Source organism: Melozone crissalis, unplaced genomic scaffold (assembly GCF_028551555.1).
Source record: "Melozone crissalis strain CALT ecotype California unplaced genomic scaffold, PUWL_Pcris_2 ptg000005l_1, whole genome shotgun sequence".
NCBI classification, from domain to species: domain Eukaryota; kingdom Metazoa; phylum Chordata; class Aves; order Passeriformes; family Passerellidae; genus Melozone; species Melozone crissalis.
In genome coordinates, this window is record NW_026535783.1 from 10,036,811 (window position 1) to 10,059,826 (window position 23,016).

The 23,016-nt window shown below is 41.2% G+C and overlaps 1 protein-coding gene across 1 annotated transcript in view; it reads left to right on the plus strand.

Annotated features, from left to right (window-relative positions):
• LOC128941450 (neuroendocrine convertase 1-like) overlaps positions 1-5,934 on the plus strand; it is a 34,821-nt gene extending 28,887 nt beyond the window's left edge. The window contains 5 exon segments of the mRNA XM_054283210.1: positions 471-647; positions 2,084-2,210; positions 3,830-3,954; positions 3,956-3,986; positions 5,505-5,934. Coding sequence (XP_054139185.1) covers positions 471-647; positions 2,084-2,210; positions 3,830-3,954; positions 3,956-3,986; positions 5,505-5,861 — 817 coding nt within the window. The 3' untranslated portion in view covers positions 5,862-5,934.
• Positions 5,935-23,016: the final 17,082 nt, after the last annotated feature.

Consider the following 23,016-nt stretch of genomic DNA (forward strand, 5'->3'; position numbering starts at 1 on the left):
AAACATATTACAGTGTTTTGGACAGTCACTGCTTGGTAATCTTATTATTTATGCTATTTCACTATCTAATTGTTTTTATGGACTCTGTCTCTTTCACAGAATGTTGACCCACTACTGATGTATGCCACACTTGCTCTTTATGTATTTTTACTGCAGTCCTGTATGTTACATTACAAAAACAAAGATCCCATGATACTGAGCTTAGAATTATTTATGTGGCGATTTAGATACCCATTGTGTTTGGAAGTAACAGGAACTGTGCAGAGAAAGCTATGCAGAGTCTCTCTCTGTGCAGAGCATGAACGTTACCTTTTTTTTTTTTTTGAAAGCAGACATTACCTTTTTTTTTTAATTGAGCTGGCATTAACTCTTCTTTCCTCATCATTCTGAAATGACTGTCAAACCTGCCATTCATGACCCAGAATCAAGAGTCCCTGTGGGTAATCAAAAAACTACTTTAATTTTGACAGATTATTAAGAGCAAATGAAGAAGTCATTATTGAAATTCCCACAAAAGCCTGCGAGGGCCAAGAGAACTCCATTGCATCTCTGGAGCACATGCAGCTCGAGGCAACAACTGAGTATTCCTGTAGAGGTGATCTGCATGTTACTCTGGTTTCTCCATCAGGTACAGGAGGAAAAGATGCGTTTTATCTGTGTTGCTGTAGTGTGTAACGTTTACTTCATGGAAAAAAATGTGGTTTTCAGTGGTTAAAGAGAGCTAAATATATCATTGGGCAAATCCAGTGAGGATAAAGCAGCCAGGGAGTGATAGAGACCCTTCTTCAACCTCCACCTGTGCTGGGTTCTTTTTGCGGAAAGAGATTTGAAAATCATACTTGAGAAATGAGGCATCTTGACCTATGAAACCTCAGGGCTCCTGGCAGACCACAGATTATAGATCAATAATTCTTATCAGACTTTCTGTGATTTAGCAGACTAATGGAAAACTGAGGATATCTGATTCCTTAGGTTTTATTTCATGCATCTCCCCATTGGTGTATTTAAAAAAACCAAAGTGTTTCTGTTAGGTACCTTAGTACAACTGTACTAAATGAGCTAGAATATGGCAAGCTGACGTGACAATGTCCTGAAACAGCATACTAAGACTAAACAAAAGGAAAAAAAAAGATATTATAAACAAATAAGAGTAAAGTCTGTTAGATCAACTGGTATTAAAAAAAAAAAAAAAAGACAAGCTTTCATGTATGAATTTAAATATCAGGCTGATCTAATTTTTCTGTTTCTAGGTAGCAATCATCAAGTACTGCTGCCTCCACTGCACTATCATTTTGCTTTCATGGTTAAATTGTTTTTCCCTTGTTTCTTGCTGCTTTTCTACTTTCCTGCAAAGCATTAGTAGCAAATGTATGTCATTCTTTTTCTATATTTATGGTGTTGCCTTTAAATATATTTATAAATTGTGACAAGGCTCCTTGGGGCTTCACTGCTCCTTATTATGTAAATATTGCTCCCTTGCTTTTTTTCTTATACATAAACAAGCCAAACAAATTTTCTCCTGTGCAGTAGAACCTCTTTTGCTGCAGAAATGCTTTATGAGCTGCAGCATTTTTGCAATAATAACAATGCAAATGCATTTTTTCACCCTGTTGGAGGACCAGGCTGTAACAATATACATCCAGTTACGAAAATAAAAAATCCCTGAACCAGTGAAGAAATCATGACAAGTCTGTGGTGGTTTCATAATACTGTATGAGTTTTACCTTCAAAACTTCCATTTCAGAAGTTTCTTGAACAGCTCATCGGTGGGAAAGACTGGTTGTGCTTGACATCTTCTCCTTATGCTTCTTTTATGTGCGTTCACTACCTTTTCGTGCCAAAGATAGAACACTGAACAAGATGTACCTTCTTGGTGCGACCTAACAGCTTGTGCACTCCTAAGCACTGCTGTACAAATAATGACAGGAGCCACTGCTAAAGGAGGCACTGCTGAGCAGTGTATTTTCCAGGTCACCTCTGCTCAAGGCAGTGTGCAAAGCTGACAAATATGAAAAGTAGGAGCAGGCAGCACATGGAAAATCAGAGTGTTGATCTTGCACCCACACAGGGACCAGCACTGTAGCACTGTCTTACTGGCTGAGAGAGAGAGGGACAAATCTCCCAATGGATTCAAGAACTGGGACTTCATGTCTGTCCACACGTGGGGGGAAAATCCAGCAGGCACCTGGATTTTAAGAATTACTGATATGGTGAGTATGCCTGTATGCTAACTAGCTGTGTTTGGGAGCTAAAACAGATTAAATGATCACTCATCACTACAAAGCAAGTTGAGTAATGAGCCTGCTCATTAGGCAAGCTAAATGAGGGGTTATTGAAGATATCCAGCTGGGTTAAGGATTAAAGAAAAAAGGCAGGGTCAGATTTTCTTGTTCTTTACATACATGCAAAGCCCCATTCTCATTTCACTGGCCCATACCTCTAAAAAAATTTCAAGCTTGTTTTTTTTCAGACACATATCACCAAAATTATTCACTTGATAAAGTTTTCTTTGATTCTTGGATTGAAATATTAAATAAAATTAACACATGGTTAACTGGAAATTCTTTTCTGCAGAGAAGAGCACAGCATGGATCTAGTCTTCTTTTGGTCCATGTTTATAGCTTTCATTATCTGGGAACCTTTTGAATTAATGATTTTTTGGGGGATCTCAGTGATCTATTCTGATGTATACATTCCCCTAATTTCTTTCTGAGAGTATCTAGTGCTGAACAACGCTTAAGGATTAAATCTAAGTAGTCTACAGGTATGAAATAAATCAGTTCACTAAAGCTACCTGGGGAATATGGATTACAACAGCAAGACACCAGAATTAAGCTGCTTGGTAGGCAACTGAAAAAGAATTCCCTTCAAAGAGAGAGTGATCAAGCTCACTCACCTCATTGAAGTTGTCTGTTAATAAGCTTGTCCTTAGGGCTCAGATCTTGCCAAAAACTGAAAGCTTCCTGTTGGACACCGAGCCTTCAGCCCCTATTGGCCTCAAATTGTAAACAGGAGGGTGTTGCCAAGAGCTGAGCAGATGGACAAGGCACCAGGAGTAAATATTACTATCAGCAGTGTAGTGTTAATGCTGCAGGCTCATAGATAGCCCCATGGTTACAGATATCGTGCTCTTTGAATGCATTTTTGTGGAACAAAGTTGAGAAGAGCATTTTGTTTGTAAATTAGCCCTCATTTCAAGTGAGAGCTTCCTGAAACTTACAATAAAGCAAGATTTTTGTCCTCAAGGCATAATACACTCAATCCTCACCTTGTAGGTTTTTTCTCTAGTTTTTTCTCTACTTGTCTCTTCCACTTTCTACTTCTATTTCTACTTCCACTTCTATTTCTACTGCCACCAAAATTTATAAATAAACATTTGCTGCTTGCTTCCACACACTGTATTTCAGATTGCTCTTGTACACCACATAATAAAAAAGAATAGTATTTCACATTATCATTTCCAATGTTAAGTTTTATATGGAAATTACCAAGGAACAGCCTAGTGAACAAGTTCTAATAATGCAAAATACTGCTTCAGTAGCTTCTAGTATTCTGTGTCATGACAAAATTCCATTGATGCTTACATGATGAATTAATAATTATGTTACATCAAAATGTGAATATTTTATGTGGTTAGGCTATTTTATTAAATCCCACATTCTAATATACTCTGTCTCTACTACATCTGGGGTTTTTGTGCTTACCTCCATAGGTAGGTATTGAAAGCCTGATAATTTGCTTTGGTCGCTTCTGTGTACTTTGCATTCAAGTGTCTATTTTGCTCTTTTATGTCCTGAGAGCCCATTCTGATGCCACGCTTGTTTTTCAGTCCAGGCGAATACAAAATGAGGGGAAGATTGTAAACTGGAAATTGATTTTGCATGGCACTGCTACCCAGCCCGAGCACATGAAGCAGCCACGTGTGTATACATCCTACAATGCTGTGCAGAATGACAGGAGTGGAGAAGATAATGGATCTTGTGGAGGTAGAGTTGGATTGCATTTATTCCATATATGTTTTTCAGTTTATAAGAAAATGCTGGTTTGTTGGTGAGGTATTTGGGGGTTTTTTTGCCTAGTAAGAAGACACATGTTTATTTTGTATTCATTTCATCTAACTCTTTATTGGTTTTGAGTGCATATCATAATTTTGCCCATGTCAACAACTAATATTTTTATGTGTCTCTCCTTCAAATTGCAAAATGTAAGGGATTTGGGGTCATAACAGGAAATTACTCCCAAAGCAAGGAACTCTGTGGCTAATGCAGCTGAGTGGTGGAAGGAGGGAGGAAGACACCTCTGACAGACACACTAAATTTATGCAATTCTACTGAAAACGAGTGTCCCATTCTAAAGGAACTTTTCCTGCTGGAGAGCTTCCAGTGAGTTTGCAAGGAATTTCAGGAACAAAAGGCTTGAGAAAAATCAGGGACTCTCTGATTCAAAGGTTTGGCCCAGTGATCTGTTGCTGCCAGATCCTTTAGGATCCCCTGTTTACCCTAGAGATAGCAGTGCTCTAAAAATACATCAAGGCAGGGTGACCCTGGATTGCAGGATGCACAAGATGGTAGCAATGCACATTTTCATAGTGCTTGATTACGTCAACAGCATCAGAAAATAATCCCATCACATCAAATTGTCTCCCCATTAAGTAATTAGGACATTCATGAAGCACAGATAGTTTAACCTTCCTCAGACAGGTTATGAAAGGTGAGTGTGATAATAGTCTCTAAATCCATTACATAAATGTCTCCAGGTCTGGCAGCTATGGGCAAAAAAAAAAATTGGAAGAAAGTAAAAGTGGATTCAGCATTTGCTGTAGTAGAAAATGGGTGGACATGGTAAAAATTACATGAAGATAAAATGAGTGTTCAGTTAGAAATGCCGTTCTGGTTTGAATGAGGAAGCTCCGCAGGCATGTACTAGTGTTGAAATAAGATCATGCCTCTCACCAGCTGCTCTGTGAACCTGTACTTGGGATTGGCCTTCCAAGGTCTCCTAGGTTTGTGTTATGCTCACCCATTTGCCATACTTCACTGCCTTTTTCTCAGGTGAGATCATCTACAGAGAAGGCTTCAGGGAAACACTGGTTCCATCCTTTTCCTAAGAGTACAAGGCACAATCAGAACTGCAATCACCACTGCATTGTATGTTTCCTTCATTTAGAGTGCTGTGTCTCATGACACAAGAATTATTTCCTAAGACTGGGACAAATCCAAATGCTATAATATGTATAAAATGACATGTTGTATTTTGCCAATATGGAATCTGAATTTATAAATGCCTGTATTGCGGAAGGATTTGATATTTTTTACAGTGTAGTACTTTCAAAAGTTTGTTTTGGTTGATAATGGTCTGCTTGTTTTCTAGATGCCCAAGAGGCTCCTGAATGAAAAAATGACATTTTCCCACACATAGGTGGAGATCACCATCCAGAGCAAGCCTTAATCCAGTCAGTCTTTCACTGACACCTGACCTTTCTTTCATGCTAATCTGTATTCTAGGACCATACGACACTGGAGAGCCTGAGTGAAAAACCCAAGGCCACAGAAGACACCAGCAGTGACAAAGCAGAAGATAAAACCCCTTCAGAAGCCATGCTGCATTTACTGCAAAGTGCTTTTAGCAGGCAGATGGATCAGAAGCAGCTGCCAAAGAAGACTGCAAGTGAGAAGTTAAACATTCCACACAAACACTTCTATCAAGCCCTCAGAAAATTGAACAAGCCCTCCCAGTTAAGAGGCTCAGAAGAAAGTCTGTACAGTGACTACGTTGATCTTTTTTACAATGCCAAATCTTACAAGCATAGAGATGATAGACTGCTGCAAGTGTTGGTTGATATCATAAATGAGGGAAATTAACTGTAGGGCATGACACTGAGTTGGAAATATTAATTCTCCCCACCTGTAGTTTTTTTTCCAAAGTCTGTGTACGCTCTAGTTGTGTGATTGCTGCTTTGATTGCTTGATATTTAATACAAATATCAAGGAAGAGAAAAATGGGTGTAAGGGGATAAGACAGGAAAATTACACTTTTTAGTATTATCTTTTTTAAAAACCTTTCTTCAGAGTAGATTTGCCCCCTCAGGCATGAAATGCAGTAGTACTCCCCTGAAAACCCTAATTCTCTATTGTAAACAATTTTCACATTGCTTATTCTTCCACCCTCTTCACTTAAGCATGCAGTAGGATTCAAAACCTGAATTACCAAGCAGTTTTGAACCAAACTGCCAAAGCTATGGGGATATATTCTCATCCATGGATTTGTCATGAATATTGCAGTCTTTGTTATATTTGTCATTTATTCCGATTTAATACTTCAGTACTGCTTCCGTCATAGGTGTTTTGTTCCTCCTCCAAACAAACGCTCCCTTACCCTTCTGTTCTCCTGTAGAGGAACATCTGGGAGGCTGGGGTTGGACTGGGGCATTGGTGAATGCTGATGAAGTTATTCACAATTTAGATACAGACAGAAACACCCAAATTAAAAAAGAGCCCCCGTGGAGGCATCCCAGACCATGGGATGGCATTCTCTCCAGCAGGCTTGGAACTTACCCAAGTGAAGTGCCTGAATTATGAGCCTGGTCTTTCTAGGCCCCATGTGTTCAATGAGGGCAGAGTCTCACTTCAGAGCACTTGGCTTTCTTTTCACGAGTTATGCATCCCCTGATGGAGTACTGACCTGTTTGTGCCAATTATTTGAGCTTTGGGCTCCAACCTCCGACCCGTGGAGCCTCAGTCAGGTCTCCAAAGCAGTACAAAGCTGCCTTCTGAGATGCCTACATCTGCAAGCAGCCAGAGACTGTTGCAGAAAAGTCCACCCAAAGACTCTAAAATTCCCAAAATATCTAGGTAGACGAGGCAAAATTGTCTGAGATTTAAAAAAAAAAAAAAAACAAACAGTACCCTGAGAAGGGTGAGCATGGAATGTGGAGTGGTAAGAAGAGTTTGTGAGGCAGAGGTGGCTGTCAGAAAACAACTAGGGTAAGCAACCCCCTAACATTAGCAGTTTTCCATACATACCTCTTTAATGAGAGTCAAAATTATATATTACTTTGCTGCTAATAAATGAAAAAAAAAAAAAATAAAAAGCCATGTTGGAGGCTCAGAAAAGCTAGGGGATCTAGAACAAGGAAATGAAGATTCCTAGGGGATAGTTATCTCATTGAAGTACTAAAGAAAACCCAAAAAAGTGCTGACTGCTCTTTACTTTTCTTCCTCTTGCCTACTATTGAAATGTGTTTTGTGGACTCTCTAGAAATATTTGATTGGATTCTTTCTCACTGTCTATTCCTTAAAATTATGCAAGTGTCTCTAAGACAGGAATTTTACATTTTGCTCATAATCCATCAGTTCAAATAAAAGTTTTTCAAACTTCACACTAAATCCTGTAATTTAAAGGTAAACCTATTTACTGTAACTAATTAAGAATTCTGTGGAAAAAAGGACTTCTCTAAAGAGAGCTTTGAAAATTTTCTTACCAAATAAAAAACATTCTTTGTGGTGGCTTCATGCCTGTCTTGGGCTTAGCCTGCCTTTTTGCCAGTTTTCAGGATTCTTTGATATTCTTCTAGTCAGCAGTTGAAGGATAATATCTCTGCTACTGAATGCTGCTGGTGCTGAATCACTCCCTCTCTACTAAGAAATTTGCTTAGGAAGAGAAGTCATTAAAAAAAAAAAAATTCCTGCAAGTGGTCCAGATCAGAAAGCTTTTCCCTTTGCTGTCCTTTCCATGCAAAAGCTTTCTGGCATCGCATAACTAATGAACAAGCAAACCATGAAAATTTCTAATTGCTGCTATTACAGAATGAGAGCACTTCTTTTCACTAATGTTTAATTTTCAGAATAGGCTCATATGGCAAGGTAAGGGCCACCTTTAGTCCTGTGCAATGAAGCTTAGAGGCTGGTTCCCTCAGATAACAACAAATTTAGCCAGTTGTCATTCAGGTATATTACAGGGAGGAAAGTACTAACAACAAAAGCTCCATCAGGCCTTGAAAGAAATGTTCAGGTTAAAAGGGTGGGAAACTAAAGACCCTCCTTTGTTTTAAGATCAGTTCCTATGCTGTAGCCAAAGTTTCAATAGATGACAAGTTTAAAATCTCTCTTTTGAATGTTTCCAACCCAGATCAGCTTGTACAGGAGTAAATTATTTTTATTGTTAGTCTTTCCTTGGTGCCTGTGTGGGTTTTGTGAAAAATGTAAAAGTAAAAAAAAAAGTTTTCTCTCAGAATTTTAAATTATCTTTTCGTTACAGGTATTTATAATATAGCAAAGATTTTATTGAACAGACAGAATTTTAAAAGGCATAATAAATTATATTGAAGAACCAGATTTTTTCTTGAGAAAGAGACAATTTCATCCAATAAACATATTTTTTTAAAAGGCATGTTACAACAGCAACTGCAACATGTATGTGATGTGATGTTAAAATTTGTCTACTAGTAGCATAATACAATGTGTTAGCAGAGCTCAGTGTGTGGTCTTAACATTTGTAAAGAAAACAGCAAGATAAAGTCAAGCTATTGACTTGAATGGGAAATTGAGTTTAGAATGAAAAATAATGGTTTGGGGAAATAATCAGGATTGGGTGGAAAGAAATGTGGAATGTACTGAGAATGAGGGCTTCCAAGGGATCTCTTCAGCAGGAACACTCACTTGTTTCCTTCTCACAACAGCAGCCAAGTAAGGTTTGCTGTGGATATCACTGGCAGCAGCACTGTCTCTAATTCCCACAATTAAAATAATTCTGCCTATTTAATACACAGATGTGTGTGTCAGAAGCACTAAAATGAAATAATGCAGCAAAAAGAGTCAGGGGGTCAGGTTAAACACATGGGTCTTCTCTTCCTTGCATGAAAACTGTTGAAATAATTGTTGTTCCCTCCACTCACATTTCAGCTTGGCAGAGAAAAGAGCCCTTAAACCCTTGTACACTGAACAGTGTAACCAACTACCTCTCATTTACAAAATCTTCTTTGTCAACTGCCCTAAGGATAATTAAAACACTCTTAATGTGATTTCAACAGACATATTCCCTTGTGAGAAATACTTACACTAAATGTACACAGAAAATTGATTTCTGAAGTAGTTTTAAGAAAAGAGAGAAATCTAAGCCTAAATTAGAGCAAACTACCCAGCTTCCATACTAAACAGTATTTTTTCCTTCAAGTTGACTGGCTTTTGAAATGCTGCATTTGAACTTTCTACCTTCCCCAGCTTTGAGTTTTCCAAGCAGAGTTTCTGTTAAGTCACATCTTGTAACCCCAAACTTGTTAATTTAGATTTCTAATGAAGTGTCCTCTTTCTTACTTCTCCCTTTCCTCTCCACTCTGAAAACAAGCATAAACATTTTCAGTAAATAGAAGGCTAATTTAGGAAAGAGAATGGGGAGCCTTACAAATAAAATGCTAGCTCTAGTTTTTCTTATTGAATTATCTTAGTGTCATAGATTAAATGAGGATGAGGTCTGTTTTTTAAAGAGCACATTCACAGAAAGGGCGAAAAAAATTAACCTAAATGTTGATTTTTTAATTTTTTTTTTTTTTTTGTGCATAGATCACACTATGGAGGTGACAGTCACAACTAACTCCTTGTGCATCAGAGCCTCAGGAGGGACTGCACTGTCCCTGAGAGTCTCCTTCTGCAACATTAAGCCAGCCTCTGCCACTGCAGTTTTCCAAACATTACAAATCTGGAGGATTTGTAATCCTCCAGAAGAAAAGTTGGCATCCGAGTTAGTACAGCTCTGAAAGTAATTATAGAAGAAAAATTACAGGGAGAAATGCGAAGAATTATTATACAACACAGAGTACCTGCACAGCTTAACTCTTTCTGTTTGATCAAGTATTTCCTTTCAGGAAGTCCATTTTCAAAGCTCTGAGGGACCATTCCATTCACAGCAGCATTTTAGAAAATGAAAACTCTAGAAGTGTGTATTTTGCTTGAAATCAATTTGCTATCTAATATTTCTAACTGCAGACTGAAAAGGTTCAAACTCCAATCACTCTAGGCACTAATAAAGATAATTTCTGTGAACATTCTTCTACTTAATTACACAAGTACCCATTAAAAATATCACTTCTCCTATTGCATTTGTGAGAATAATGTAACCAGAAAGAATGAGAAATTTTGTTTCCAGAAATGCACTAAATGCCTACTGGAAAAATAAAATCTAATACGTTCCAAGTCCCCCATTAAGATACCAGAGAAAAATAAATAGATAATATATGAAAGTGAATGTTTATCAGGAAAATCTATCTTAATGTATATGCCATTTCAGCTATTTGACTGCCTCAAATCAAACGTAGCTAAGCACGTATCTCTTTCTTTCTGATGTCATATTCTTTCCCTAAAACAAATGAATTGGTTGCTGTTGCATGCAGCATTTTGTTTGACTATGGCCACATTATCAGGCAGTGTTTCAAACCATAAACATGCAGCATAATGCAGTGCCATATATTCTGATAAGGAAGTGCACTTAGGACCAGGGACGTGCAGCCCTGCCTGTGCTGCTGCACACAGGGCTCATGTGAAACAGATCCATAAAGGCTGGAAAAAGAGGAGAGCCAAAGGCCAGCCCCATTAGATCCACTGAATTAATTCCTCTCTTCAGAATAACGTTGGTGGGGTGCAGAGCACCACAAACACACAGGATGTCAGGACTGAGTTTGGCCTCACAGTTCAACAGCGAGCTCAGGTACTTCCACCCTCATTCACTGCTCATGAGAGACATATTAAAAACTGAGGATTTAGTATGAACTCTCAGCTATGAGCTTCTCCTCTTTTACATTGTATTTTTCTTACCTCACTGCAGAGAGGTGCACTGCCCTTCAATGAAACCTTTTGAAAAATACCAGTAGTTATTAAAAACACCACTTCACGCAAGAGTTTCATGCATCAAGCTGTCTGAATGCAGTTCATTGCTTACATTTTTTACATAGAAAAATACACACATGTGCATATGTAGCAACCCCATCCATGTACAACTCCATGTAAAGTCTCCTTGATACAAGAATGTAGCAGCTCTTAGCAGGAAGGAAGAAGCTGCAGCACTAATTTGGTAAAACAGAGTTTAAAGCTGAATTTTAGCTTGGATTTTCCATCATAGTGGTATTAATAGTGAAGGTTGTTTTGGAGTGGGACAGAAGAAGGGAGACTCGCTTGTTTGGTTGTCCCTTTAGCAACTGGGGATGAAGAATTTCCCAAAGAATTCTGTATTTTTGCAATTGATCTAACAGAAAAATAACTGTACTCTTATAATGCAAAAGATAGGCACAACTCTGCAGGGGGCTTTGAACTGTTTGAACAGCTAAACTTTGCTGGCTTTGTAAGACAGCCAACAAGTGTGTATTGGGCACTGCAAACACAGGATCTTGAGTCTCTAGCAAAAACATCTAGTCAAAATTCTTTCAAGACTTTGAGCATCGAATTTGAAGATTTTCAGGAAGAAGTATTCATAATACCTTGAGTATTTATTTAAAAATTAAAATTAATAGACATAGCCTCCTCTAGAGCATCTATAGGTTCAACAGGTCATTCTGAGTCACTCTGTGGAGGAGACTGTCTCCAGATCTATACAGCAATTGTGAATCACACTCTTCATTCAGGCACTGAATTTATGTGTCTACAGTTAGGCTGTGTTAACATTGCCATCATCTCTTCCCCCTTCTGGCTCCCAGGATGGTGCTGAGCCATGCTGAGTCCACCTTTTGTAAAGCTGGGCTGAAGCTCTTGCCCTGAGTGTTCAGACAATGGAGCACTCCAGTCCACTGATAGTTATAGAAAATTTGCAGGGATCTCCCACTGCTGTTCAATATTGTCTCTGCAATTGGATTGTTCTCCTTCCTCAACCCCCTAGGCTTGAGGAAAATCAATTCAAAAAACAAAAGGCATCCCTGGCTTTGGAAAGTCGTTAAAGCACAGGCTGCGTGTGATGCAAAACCATTAAGCCTGCACTTAATCCTATTTTCTTGCTTAAATCAGTCTCCTGTCCTGTTTAAGTGCATGTATGGGATCAAGTACCTCCCTGAATACTTGGCTGAATCAGGAAGGATTACTCTTGCATGGTACTTTTGCAAGGAGCAGGAGGGATATGATGCTAAAGTTCTGCTCAATTACTGCAAATACCTCCTTGCAATCCCATATTGAATGAGTGAGTCATGCCTGGATTTCCATACACTGTGCCACCAAGTCCCATGAGCTGCTTACATTGCAGAGTGCTGGGTTATAACCTGGCATGGTGAATCACCTTCCCTCTGGGGAATGCATGCACAACCCTCTTTACTAGGGAAACAACACTTGCAGAGCCCCTGACAAGCATCATGCATTTGGAGACCTTACTTCCACACAGTCCTTAATAAACACGTCAGATAATAACTTCACATCCTTAGCAAACATGTCAGATGTTCAAGCATTTCACACCTGTGTGACCTTACCCTTTGGAAGCTCAGGGGATGCTCTCCATTTATAAGAAGGTAGACCATGTGCAGTGTATTATAAAGTTAATTTATTTTCATATTATAGGGCTGTACAGATGCATCCAGAACAGTCAGAAGACAGATGCTTTGTTATTAATTTTGAGTAAGTCTGCAAGGCTCACTCTGAAGGCACTCATATACCCAAGAAATGAAAACAGATGAAAATTAATTGACTTGGGCATTATTCCACAGCAGCTGAAAAGAAAGAGAAGGCAGTTTGGACACAAAGCCAGGCAAGAAGGAGTACATTTTGTGCATTTTGTACTTTTCCATCCTCTTTATTCAAACAGCTCTGTTACAGTACCCTGGCTTCAAAGGACAAATTTTAGAGATCTTCCTGCTGCTCATGCTGATGAGTCAGATATTGTTTGTTTTTTGACAGAATTAATTGCTTTCTTGATCTCTCATGTCTCTCTTTCCTATCAGAAGCCTAACCATAAAATCCAGAGCCCAGCATTTCCAGCTATTCAAGGTTCATCAGCTCTGCCATTTATGTTAATATCCTTGGTTCTTTGAATTCACCCCTGTAATTTTATACTAGCTGAGAGCCTAAGCTCTTATCCATTTTTGGGAGCAGTCGTCAATATGTACTTACCTTTAGAGATGATGAGAGTTTACCTTTCTCAGAAAAGCTAATGGCAATTTCCTCAGCTGAGCCTGTTGCACTGCACAAAAACCCTACAGACACCTTTCAGAAGCATGGCCACCACACACCATGCTTGCACATTGCACCTGATGTCTAGATCACCCTGCCCCATCATCCCCACTTTTCCTGAGTCACAAGTGGAGCTCATCAGCTCAGGCACTTTGTTTTCATCAGCAGTACCCCTGTCCCTCAGTAAAAACCAAATTATGAAAAAGATTAACAGCCTCCTGGGATTTAGACATTGAAAAACAGCAAGAGTTTTGCTTCATGGAGGCTGCCCTCAACCCTCTTAGCCTTCACCTTCAGTGAAGGGTGGAGTGAAATTAATAACAAACTTGATGGAGTGGAATTAATGGCAATTAATTCAGTATCTCACGCATTTAATTCCCATTGCCATCACTTGGATCTACACATTGTTTGCAAGATTTGCAGGTCCCATAACATGGGATCACATGATGGCTCTCTTGTAGGTTCCAAAGCAGACTTCAGACAGTAACTAATCTGGAAAAAAAAAATCCTCAGGACCAGAAAGCTGTGAAACAGCCAAAGCTGTTGGATTTGAAACAGAACTACCAAGCCTGAAGGTAGTAGCCATTGTCCTTAGAATTGCCAATATTATACACTAACAAGCATGGATATATCTCTTCATAAATCAGGGGAAAACGTCTAAAGATAAGCATCACTAACTGCTCTCTTGAGTAGCCTTAATTTTCCTTTGGTGACAATGCTTCACACTTTTTTGTAGACAGCAAATGGAGACCAGAGTGGCAGAGCCCTCTTGTTTCCGCAGCTGCCATGGTTTTTAACTTTTCCCAGCCCACAGGTGGCTAGGACAAAGACCACAGAATCATAGAATCATGCTGAGTTGGAAGGGGCCCATCAAGATCATTGTATTCAAGCTCTGGTCCCATGCAGGACATCCCAAGAGTCACATCATGTTCCTGAGAGCATTGTCCAAATGCTTCCTGAATTCTGTCAGTCATGGTGCCATGACCACTGCCCTGGGTACCTGTTTCAGGGTCCAAGCACACCCTGGGGAAAAACCTTTCCTGGTATCCAACCTTGCTGGGAAGGATGAAAGTTTGACAAGAAAGTCTCAGAGATAAATATGTTTAGCAAAAAGATTTTTGAATGTAGAATCTGAAGGAGGAATAGAGATGGAAGCAAGTTTTGATATAGAAGAAAACAATTGCTGAGCCAGTCTTACTGGATAATCAAGGAGGCAAAGAGTATGTTAGTTAGAAGGGGTTTTTATGACTTAGAGAAAAGGATAAACCCACCTCAAACAAGAAAATGTTTTTACCAAGCAGAAAGAAAGCACAGGCAAACAAGTCAGCAAATGTTGCAAGTAGAAAAAAGGTTTCAGAATTTTCCACGGCAAGAAAAGTTATAAACAACTTGTAGCTTAAACTGTAACGTACTAACTTTTAGTGGCTGGAGAACAGTAACATGAATACGGTAATTATAGTAGTTATGATAATCTATAGATAATAGTTAAGGCATAGATTGGTTCTACTGTATTAAGATGCTCAGCAAAGAAAAGTATATAATGCATTTGTAAGCTAAACTAAGGGTCTCCAGGCCTGCCTGCAGCTGGAGCTGACAGCTATAGGCACAGCCTCTGTCACCCATGACCCTGCACTGCTGTAACCTCTTGCATGGAATAAACTGCATTTTGAAGAGTCCCACATCCCTCATTTCAGCTCTTACACAACCCAAACCTCCCCCTATTCAACTTCAGGCCATTTCTTGGAGTCCTGTCACTGGTGTCAGAGAGTGAGCAGATTGGAACCTGCCCCTTGCCAGGATGTTGGAGCTCTAGTGAGGTCTCCTCTCAGTCTTCTCCAGCTGAACACACCAAGGTCCTCAAAAACTCCTCATCTTCAGGCCCTTCAGCATCCTCATGGCATCCTTTGGTCTCTGACAGTTTAATGCCTTTTTTATGTTCTGATGCCAGAACTGCACCCAATATTCCAGGTGAGGCCGGCCCGGCCCAGCGCAGAGCAGGACAATCCCTGCCTGGCCCGGCCGGCCATGCTGGGCCTGGTGTCCCCAGGACAGGGATGTCCCTGCTGCCTCCAGGGCACTGCTGGCTTGTGTCCTGCTGGCCATCAAACAGGATTTCCAGGACCATCCCAGGTGCAGAATCCAGCACTTTCCCTCATGGAATTTCACACAGGTGGAGATTGTCCTGAGACAGAGTAAAGATCCATTCTGAATTAGGTGAAGTGTCTAAGAGAGGTGAAAAGTCTGTGAGGCCAAAGCTGAAGGAAGAACTCACATGCCGAGACAGCAAGGAGACAGAGAAAGAAAAACAGAAAAGACCACAAGGTCGATTTGCCCCCGACTTAGAAATTCCTTTGATAAAGAAGAACTGGTGCTAAATGTCACGCAGAATGAATATGTATGAACTTATTGTGAAACTGTATGCATATGCATTTGGAAGGGGAATAAAAGACGACCCGAGGTCTTCAGAGGCACGCATGCCTTGTTGGGGGACTTGCGTCCGGCGCGCCGTAATAAAAGCATACTGGGCTTTACAACTTTTACAAAGTTGTGAAGTTTCTTCTTTTCTCCGCAAAACATTATGGCACCCCAGATGGGACTTCTCTGTCCCCGCAGGGGCAGGGGGGATAGACGGACCTCCAAGGCGCGCCCTAGGATTTTTTTCCTGGTGGGGCTCCGCTCGTCTCAGCTTGCCTCCTGCGAGGACGGACAAGGACCTGCTGGCCTGTGGAGGAAGATACGGTATGTACTGAGGGGCCCCCGGGGGACGGAAAGGAGAGCAAGAGAGTAAATCACCCAGAGACGTCTGGGTTCAGCTGATAGAGCAGCTTATTAGAGACGGAGTTCATCGTTCTGATAGAGCAGACCGCAAGCGGTTCTGGGGGTGAGCTGGGTGAACCCGTGTATGTGTCTGTTGGGGGTTCATTGTTCTGATGGAGCAGAACCGCTAGAGGCTCTAGGGGTGAGCCGGGTGAACCCGTGTATGTGTGTATTGGGGGTTCCTTGTTCTGATGGAGCAGAACTGCTGAGCCCGTGTGTGTTTTGTTTGTGTGTGTGTGATGTCCGGACACTGTGTTGCTCTATGGTTAATGTGTGCATTGTGTGGTCAGTGCACTGTGTTTCTAATCGTGCAAGTGTATAAGTGTATGGTGTATAAAAGAGAATAAATCTACAGTGCCCTACAGTGCGGGGGAGTGAGTACCACCTGTGTTTGAAGCAGCCGAGTGAGGCCTTAGGCACTGGCTGCAGCAGGCTGCGGGGGCAGGGAGAGAAGTGCCCCGCGGAGAAGCGTGGAGAAGAGTGGAGGAATGTCAGTGATGGTATTTATTGTGTTTAAATGCAATGATTTGTGTAGATTTGGTACATTTTAACCGCGAGTATGAGCTCAGAGAGTTCCTTTGCCTTGGATGTTTAGATTTGATCTCTAGACTGTGCTGTTATTTTGATTGTGTCCAGGAAAATTGATGTGAGTAAATGCTGAATTATGGTATGTTGTGTTGTGTTGAGAAAAGCGAGCACTTTGAGAGATATGCCCTTTCCCAGTGGTTTTGTGTGGTGATTTTCTTCCACTGCATTGTGGTAATTTGATTCTCAGATTGTATAGTAGTGTTTGTGGAGATTTTAAGATTTTGTTGCAACAAGAGTAGCATTTTACATAGGAGAACTATAGTACGGTGATTTATGCTTAATTACGATAGAGTTAAAGGAATTCCAAGAATTCCCCCCCTCACAGCAATTCAAGCCTTGGCTCTAGTGAATTTGAGATAAAGGGGGGGGTGTGGGTGCGAGTGTTTGTGTCTGTGGGCATATCAGAGTTTCGGCTGTGACTAGCACAGCCTTTTTGCAAAGCAGTAAAACAAGTGTAAGTAGGCATAGTGCTTAATCAGATTGTGCAAGAAGAGAACTAGAAAAGACTGATATTTTGTTTGATCAGAACATAGTGTCTATGTCACGTTTTTGATTAGCACGCTGTGTGAGGTGACAGTGGCTGTCCCCTGGGCACAGGGACAGCTCTGGCTGCCCTGTCTCCCCAGGGAACACGGGAATGGCCTGTGAGCAAAAGCTGGATGTGCAGGTATTATTGCAGTACGGTGTTTATGAGAAACACTGGTATTGCTGTTTTGCTGTTCTAATAAGTGTCAGGGCACATGTAAATTAGAGGTTTCTGGTCAAGCGGATTCAGAACCTAAGGTCTTAGAGCTTGTGTGTGGGAACCACATCTGATACCTGCCACCTGGAGCTGTGTGTGTAGGAGGAAAACTGAGAAACTACTGTGAAGGTCTGTGAAGAGGTTTGAGTGGAAGCGAGATAGGGCAAGGAGAAATAAATAATGAGAACTGACCAGAGCAAAGAAGTTCCTAAATCAGCCCCTTTTGGGAGGGGCTCAATGGGAGAAGGCTCCCAGTAGGAGCAGCTCAGAAAATAAAAAGATTTATAATACTTCATTGCTGTTAGTACTGTTTTAAAATAGGAAGATAAATGAGATAGAGTTTTTGTATGCTGAAATGTCTTTGTGTTTTAAGAAATCACACAGAATGGCAAAGAGACTGTAAGATCAGACCGCCCTCTGGTCTTGGCCCTTGAAAAAGGAAAACAAGGCAAAGAGAAAGCAAATCAAATGTATTGTTCAGCATGCAGCATAAGATAGCAACGTATGAAATCAGGCAGGGATTATCATACCGAAATGCAAAGAAATCACAGTTCACAAAATGAGTACATATGATTTGTTAAAGGCTCCTCCCAAGGTAAGGGAGGAAGGGTAAAGATGACCTCCCCAAAAGGGAAGAATTTTTGCCGACACAAGAGCCATATATTCAGTTTTAATAAAGCTTTAATACCTGTGGAGAATATTTATGTTGTAGTGTGGGGAATGAACAACTGGTCAGTCTGAGAAGGCATACTTGTGCAAACCTTTAAAGTAACATGTGTACTATGCGTACCTAAAAGCTTTTGTACAATTTGCTCAATTTGCTAAACATTCTCAAATGAGAAAAGTTACTCTGGAGGCAAATGATATAAAGAGGTTAGGCTTAACATTAACAGACACTGAAATTAAAGACATTAGTAAGGAGATATTAAAATAAGTAAATAAATGTTTTCAAGGGTATGGGCCTCTGCTGTACCAGGGAGAGTGAAAGATGCTCCCCCATGAGCATCAAGCTTAAGGAAAGAACACAACTAGTGAGAACTGAGTAGTACCCTCAAAAGGAAGATAGGGAAGGAATCAGCCCAATTATTGATAGTATTAGATTAAGAGCTCTCCATAAGATAACACAGAACTTATACCCTGTGGTAGCAAATCCATATACTTTACTAACTTGTTTAACACCTGAGTTAATCTGGTTCACTCTTTTAGGCCTAAGAGATGCCTTCTTTTGCCTCCCTATCCACGAAGCCAGCCAGAAAATTTTTACATTCAAACACAGCTCACATAGTCCATGTGCCTGAAGGCTTCAGAATTTCCCATTCCGATTGGAGAACAGCTTGCAAAGACCCAGAGTCCCAGGAAGCTCCACAAGAGGAAAGGAGGCTGTTGCAGTACGTGGATGATCTTCTAGTACCCACTCGGACGAGGGAAGACTGGACGGTAAGCCTTTTGAATTTCCTAGGACTCCAAGGATACAGAGTCCCAAAGAAAAAGGCACAGGTAGTGAAACAGAAAGTAATCTAAGAAGGTAATCTTCCTGGGGTAAGAAGTGAGTGCTGAGCAGCAGACTTCAAGGCAGGGAAGCCACATGCTAAACCTCAAAACCCCAGACAACGAAGGAACTCTGAACCTCTTAGGCATGGCAAGGTAGTGCCAGCTGTGGGTTTATAATTATGGACTGCTTGTCAGACCCCTCTCTGCTCTTATTGCCGATGGAAACAGAGATCTCCAGTGGACAAAAGGAGCCACACGGGCCTTTCACCAGCTAGAGACTGCCCTGATGTCAGCTCCAGCTTTGAAACTTCCAGATGTAAGTAAACCATTCTTTCTATTTTTCCACGCAAGGAATTACCCTGAGAATATTGGCTCAGGACTCGGGTCCATACTGAAAGACAGTTGCTTACTTCTCTAAGCAACTAGATGCAAGCAAAGGATGGCAGGTTGCCTAAGAGCTGTAGCAGCAGTTGTGCTGAATATTCAAGAGGCACCCAAGTCTACCCTAGGACAAAAATGACTGTGCTAGTGTCCCACACAGTGTCCGCAGTACTGGAAGTAAAGGGTGGCCACTGGCTCTCACCACAGAGGTTTCTGAAATACCAGGCCATCATGGTAAAGCAAGGTGATGTAGATAGTGGTGACTAATATTGTCAACCCAGCTTCTTTTCTCAGTGGAAATCAAGAAGGAGCAGTACACCATGATTGCCTAGAGACCATTGAGGCTACCTACTCCAGCCGCCCAGACTTAAAGGACACTCCTCTGGATGATGCAGAGACCTGGTTCACTGGTTCACTGACAGGAGCAGCTACATTGCCAGTGGAAAGCGACATTGCAAAGTACACAGTAACTACCTGCAGAGAGGTAATAGAGTCTGGACCCTTACCAACAGGTACCTCTGCACAGAAGGCTGAGATAAATGCATTGACCCATACCTCAGAAACAGTAAAAGGCATTCAGAGTTGTGCATGCACATGGAGCCATCTGGAAGGAGAGGGGACTGCTGACCTCACAGGGAAAGAAGAGACAAGCCAGCTGCTGGAAGCAGTTCAGCTACCTGAAAAAGCATATTAAGGCACACCAGAGAGTGAGCTTAAAATTGGAGGGAAGAAATGAGCTGGCGGATGGAGATGCAAAGAAAGCAGCAAAGGGTGAGGTACAGATTTTCCTTGAAGGTAAGCCATAATACAATAATACTAATCAAAAGAGATGTACAACTGCAAGGGGTGGGCTACCATTGAAAGAGAGCTAGTAATCCCTTCCCATTTTCGTGGTTACTAGTGAAGGAAGGGCACTAGAAAGCACACTAGGGCCTAACTACTTAAAAGCCTTTTGGAGAGTGTGGCTCCTTTCTCGAAATGACCAAGGCTGCGAGTGATACAGAGTGCATTGAAATGAAGGGTTGACTTTGAAGTAGTAATTTCCACAGGCTTTCTAGAACACATCTGATTGAAAGAATCGTTATATCGTTGTCAGGAATTTATATGCCACTATCACTCAGGTAAGCCGACAATGTGATCCTTGCCTCCAGACTAACCCCAAAATACCCCCCGGCCAAAACTCGGTCAGACTGGGAGAGGCCATGGGCCTGTACAGCAGTGGCAAATTAACTTTTCAGAACTCCCAAGGAAAGGGGGGTATCAGTATTTACTGGTATTGATAGATACGTTTCCAGGGTGGCCAGAAACATTCCCCACCAGAACTGTCAAAGCTCAAGAGGTGACCAGATTATTTTTACAAGAAATAATACCACGCTTCAGAGTTCCAGCCACAATATCCTCAGATAAAGAATCGCATTTCATTTCCAAAATAGTGCAACAGATTAGTAGCCATCTGGGCATAGATTAGGACAAGGGGAATGTCCAGAATGTCCATCTACATGGTGGCATTAAGCAAACAGCTCAGAGTAATTGAGAAACATGTGGCTGGAACTCGGAGCAGGGAGTTATATTGCCTGGTGATGATGTATATGTTAAGTCTCTTGCAGAGAAGACTTCGGAACCACAGTGGGAGAGACCACTGCAAGTACTTCTCACCACCTTCACTGCAATCAAAATCAAGGAGCAGGACGCCTAGATTCATCACTCTTGGGTGAAGAAGGCCCAGAAACCCCTTAAGGAGTGACACCAGGAGACAATGAACTGAGACTAAAACTTACTCGGGCAAAATGAGTACATTGCGGTCGGGAGTAGCTCATATTTTAGTTTGTAGAATTGTTTTGTGTGTAATCATAACTGAAGTTTTAGAACTTGAGAGTACCTCTATTCAAAGCAATGGTGAATGGCCTTGGTCCCTGGCATTTAATCAGTATACTGGATCCATAGGAAAACCTTCTGAGATAAAAGATTTAAACATATCTACTGTAGTAATCCACGAGAATCAGGTATGTGAAGAGCAAGAATGGCAGGAACAGGAACTGTAGACTCTTCAAGGAATCAGAGGAGAAGAAATCAAAGTAGAGTGCCAAGTCATCAATAGAGTAGCAGCTTATGAGAGACCAGATGTAATTAGTGTCTTAACCTCCCCTGGTGTATATGAACACCAGGAAGTCTGTGATAACCTAAGTGAATCAGACTGTTGGTGTAATTTCACCTTGATACAGCCTGTAGAAGTGACCTGCCTTTGAGCTCGAATTACTATCAGACTTTCATTTGAATTCAAAGTGGACACTGCACTTTTTACCACAGCAGGGCCTTGTACACCCCATACTAGTTCAGACTCTACCCAAACTCCAAACTTGAACCTAACGTAGTAAAGAATGTGACTGAACAACAGCTATTATTCAATCCAGAATGGTCTCTCAAATGTGTGGAGTTGATACCGCAAATTAACATCTCAAAACTCCAACCAGCCTGCTCCTCCTTCCTAAAAACTTCCTTTGAGGGCTGGACAACATGGTTACAAAAACAGGCATATCTCAGGAGCAGAACAAGAAAGGAAGGAGCCAGCTCTCCTGGTGCCTAAAACCAAGAGCACCAAGAAATCAGTTTCCTTAGGTCATTTTCCAAGCTGGTTGGCTGAACACTCAGGCAATGGCTGGTAAAGGGTGCTGAACTGCAGGTGGTAAATTAACCCAAGCAAGGAAGGTGATTTTCTTTATTTATAGCTATCCCTTTTCCTACTGAGACCTGGATCAGTGATTGTCCCAGTCTGAGGCAGTTGGATTCTGCTTAAAAGAGGTAGAGAGAGACACCCCCCCCCGCCCCCCTCAGAGCTCAGCAGCAGGCTGTAGGATTTTGAGCATCACTTTTGTGCTGAGGGTTTCAAGTAGCAGAAACCTGATCACAGTTTATTCTGAGGCACTGCAATGAATTTAGGCTCTTCTCTCAGACTTCCCCTTCATTATTTACTTGAGGCTTGGACCTGAAGCTAGGGGCAAGGTGGGTGAGGTTTTGTAGACCAGGAGAGACATTCCTGCTTGCCACACATCTGGGAAATCAGGTGCTTTGGAGGGGGAAGGAGCTTTCCTGAGGTCTCTACATTTCAGAAAAAACATCTGCCTCAAATATGACCTAAACCTCTGTCAGATACACTTGTGAAGTGTTTCTGAATTTGCAGTGTGAGCCCCTCTGGCAGGGAGGGATGGCCATGGACGGAAAGCAGTTCTTGTTCCACATAACAAACATCTAACTGGCATATTAGGGACAAGATTAGGATTTTTAAACGGAATTGATTCAGAAATACTGATGAATAAACTGGCCACTGCAGCAGGTAGCCTAACAAAATTGAAGCAGCCTTTATAGTAATCTCTATTGGCATTAGGAACTAGCCAGTGACAGATTTCAAAAGTACTGCCAAAGTAAAGAAGTATGAAAAGGCCGGGGACCAAGACCACAAGTTGATAGTAGAAGCACTTAGTATAGTTCAAGATAATGTGTCTTTAGCTTTCAGTTGTATACAAGCACAGTTATGGATACAAGCAACAGCAGCTTTGATCCTATGGGAAAGGGGTGAAGGTAATTTTCCAGCTGAAATTCAAGAAATTGTGTGGGATAATGCAATTGATATTGAAAGGAAGTTTCAATCTCGGTGGACTATGGTGAATTTCACCTATGATCCTGTTTCTAATGTGGCCACTGCCTTTGTTCTTACCATACATAATGCCACTGTTTATGTTATCCATCCCATCATTGCCCTAGGATTAAACCATGAAAAAACAGTGCTCTACCCTTCAGAACATAGAGTGTGGGCACAAAAGATGAATGGAAAGTGGCAGACAGTAAACTTGGAATCCTGCATTACTA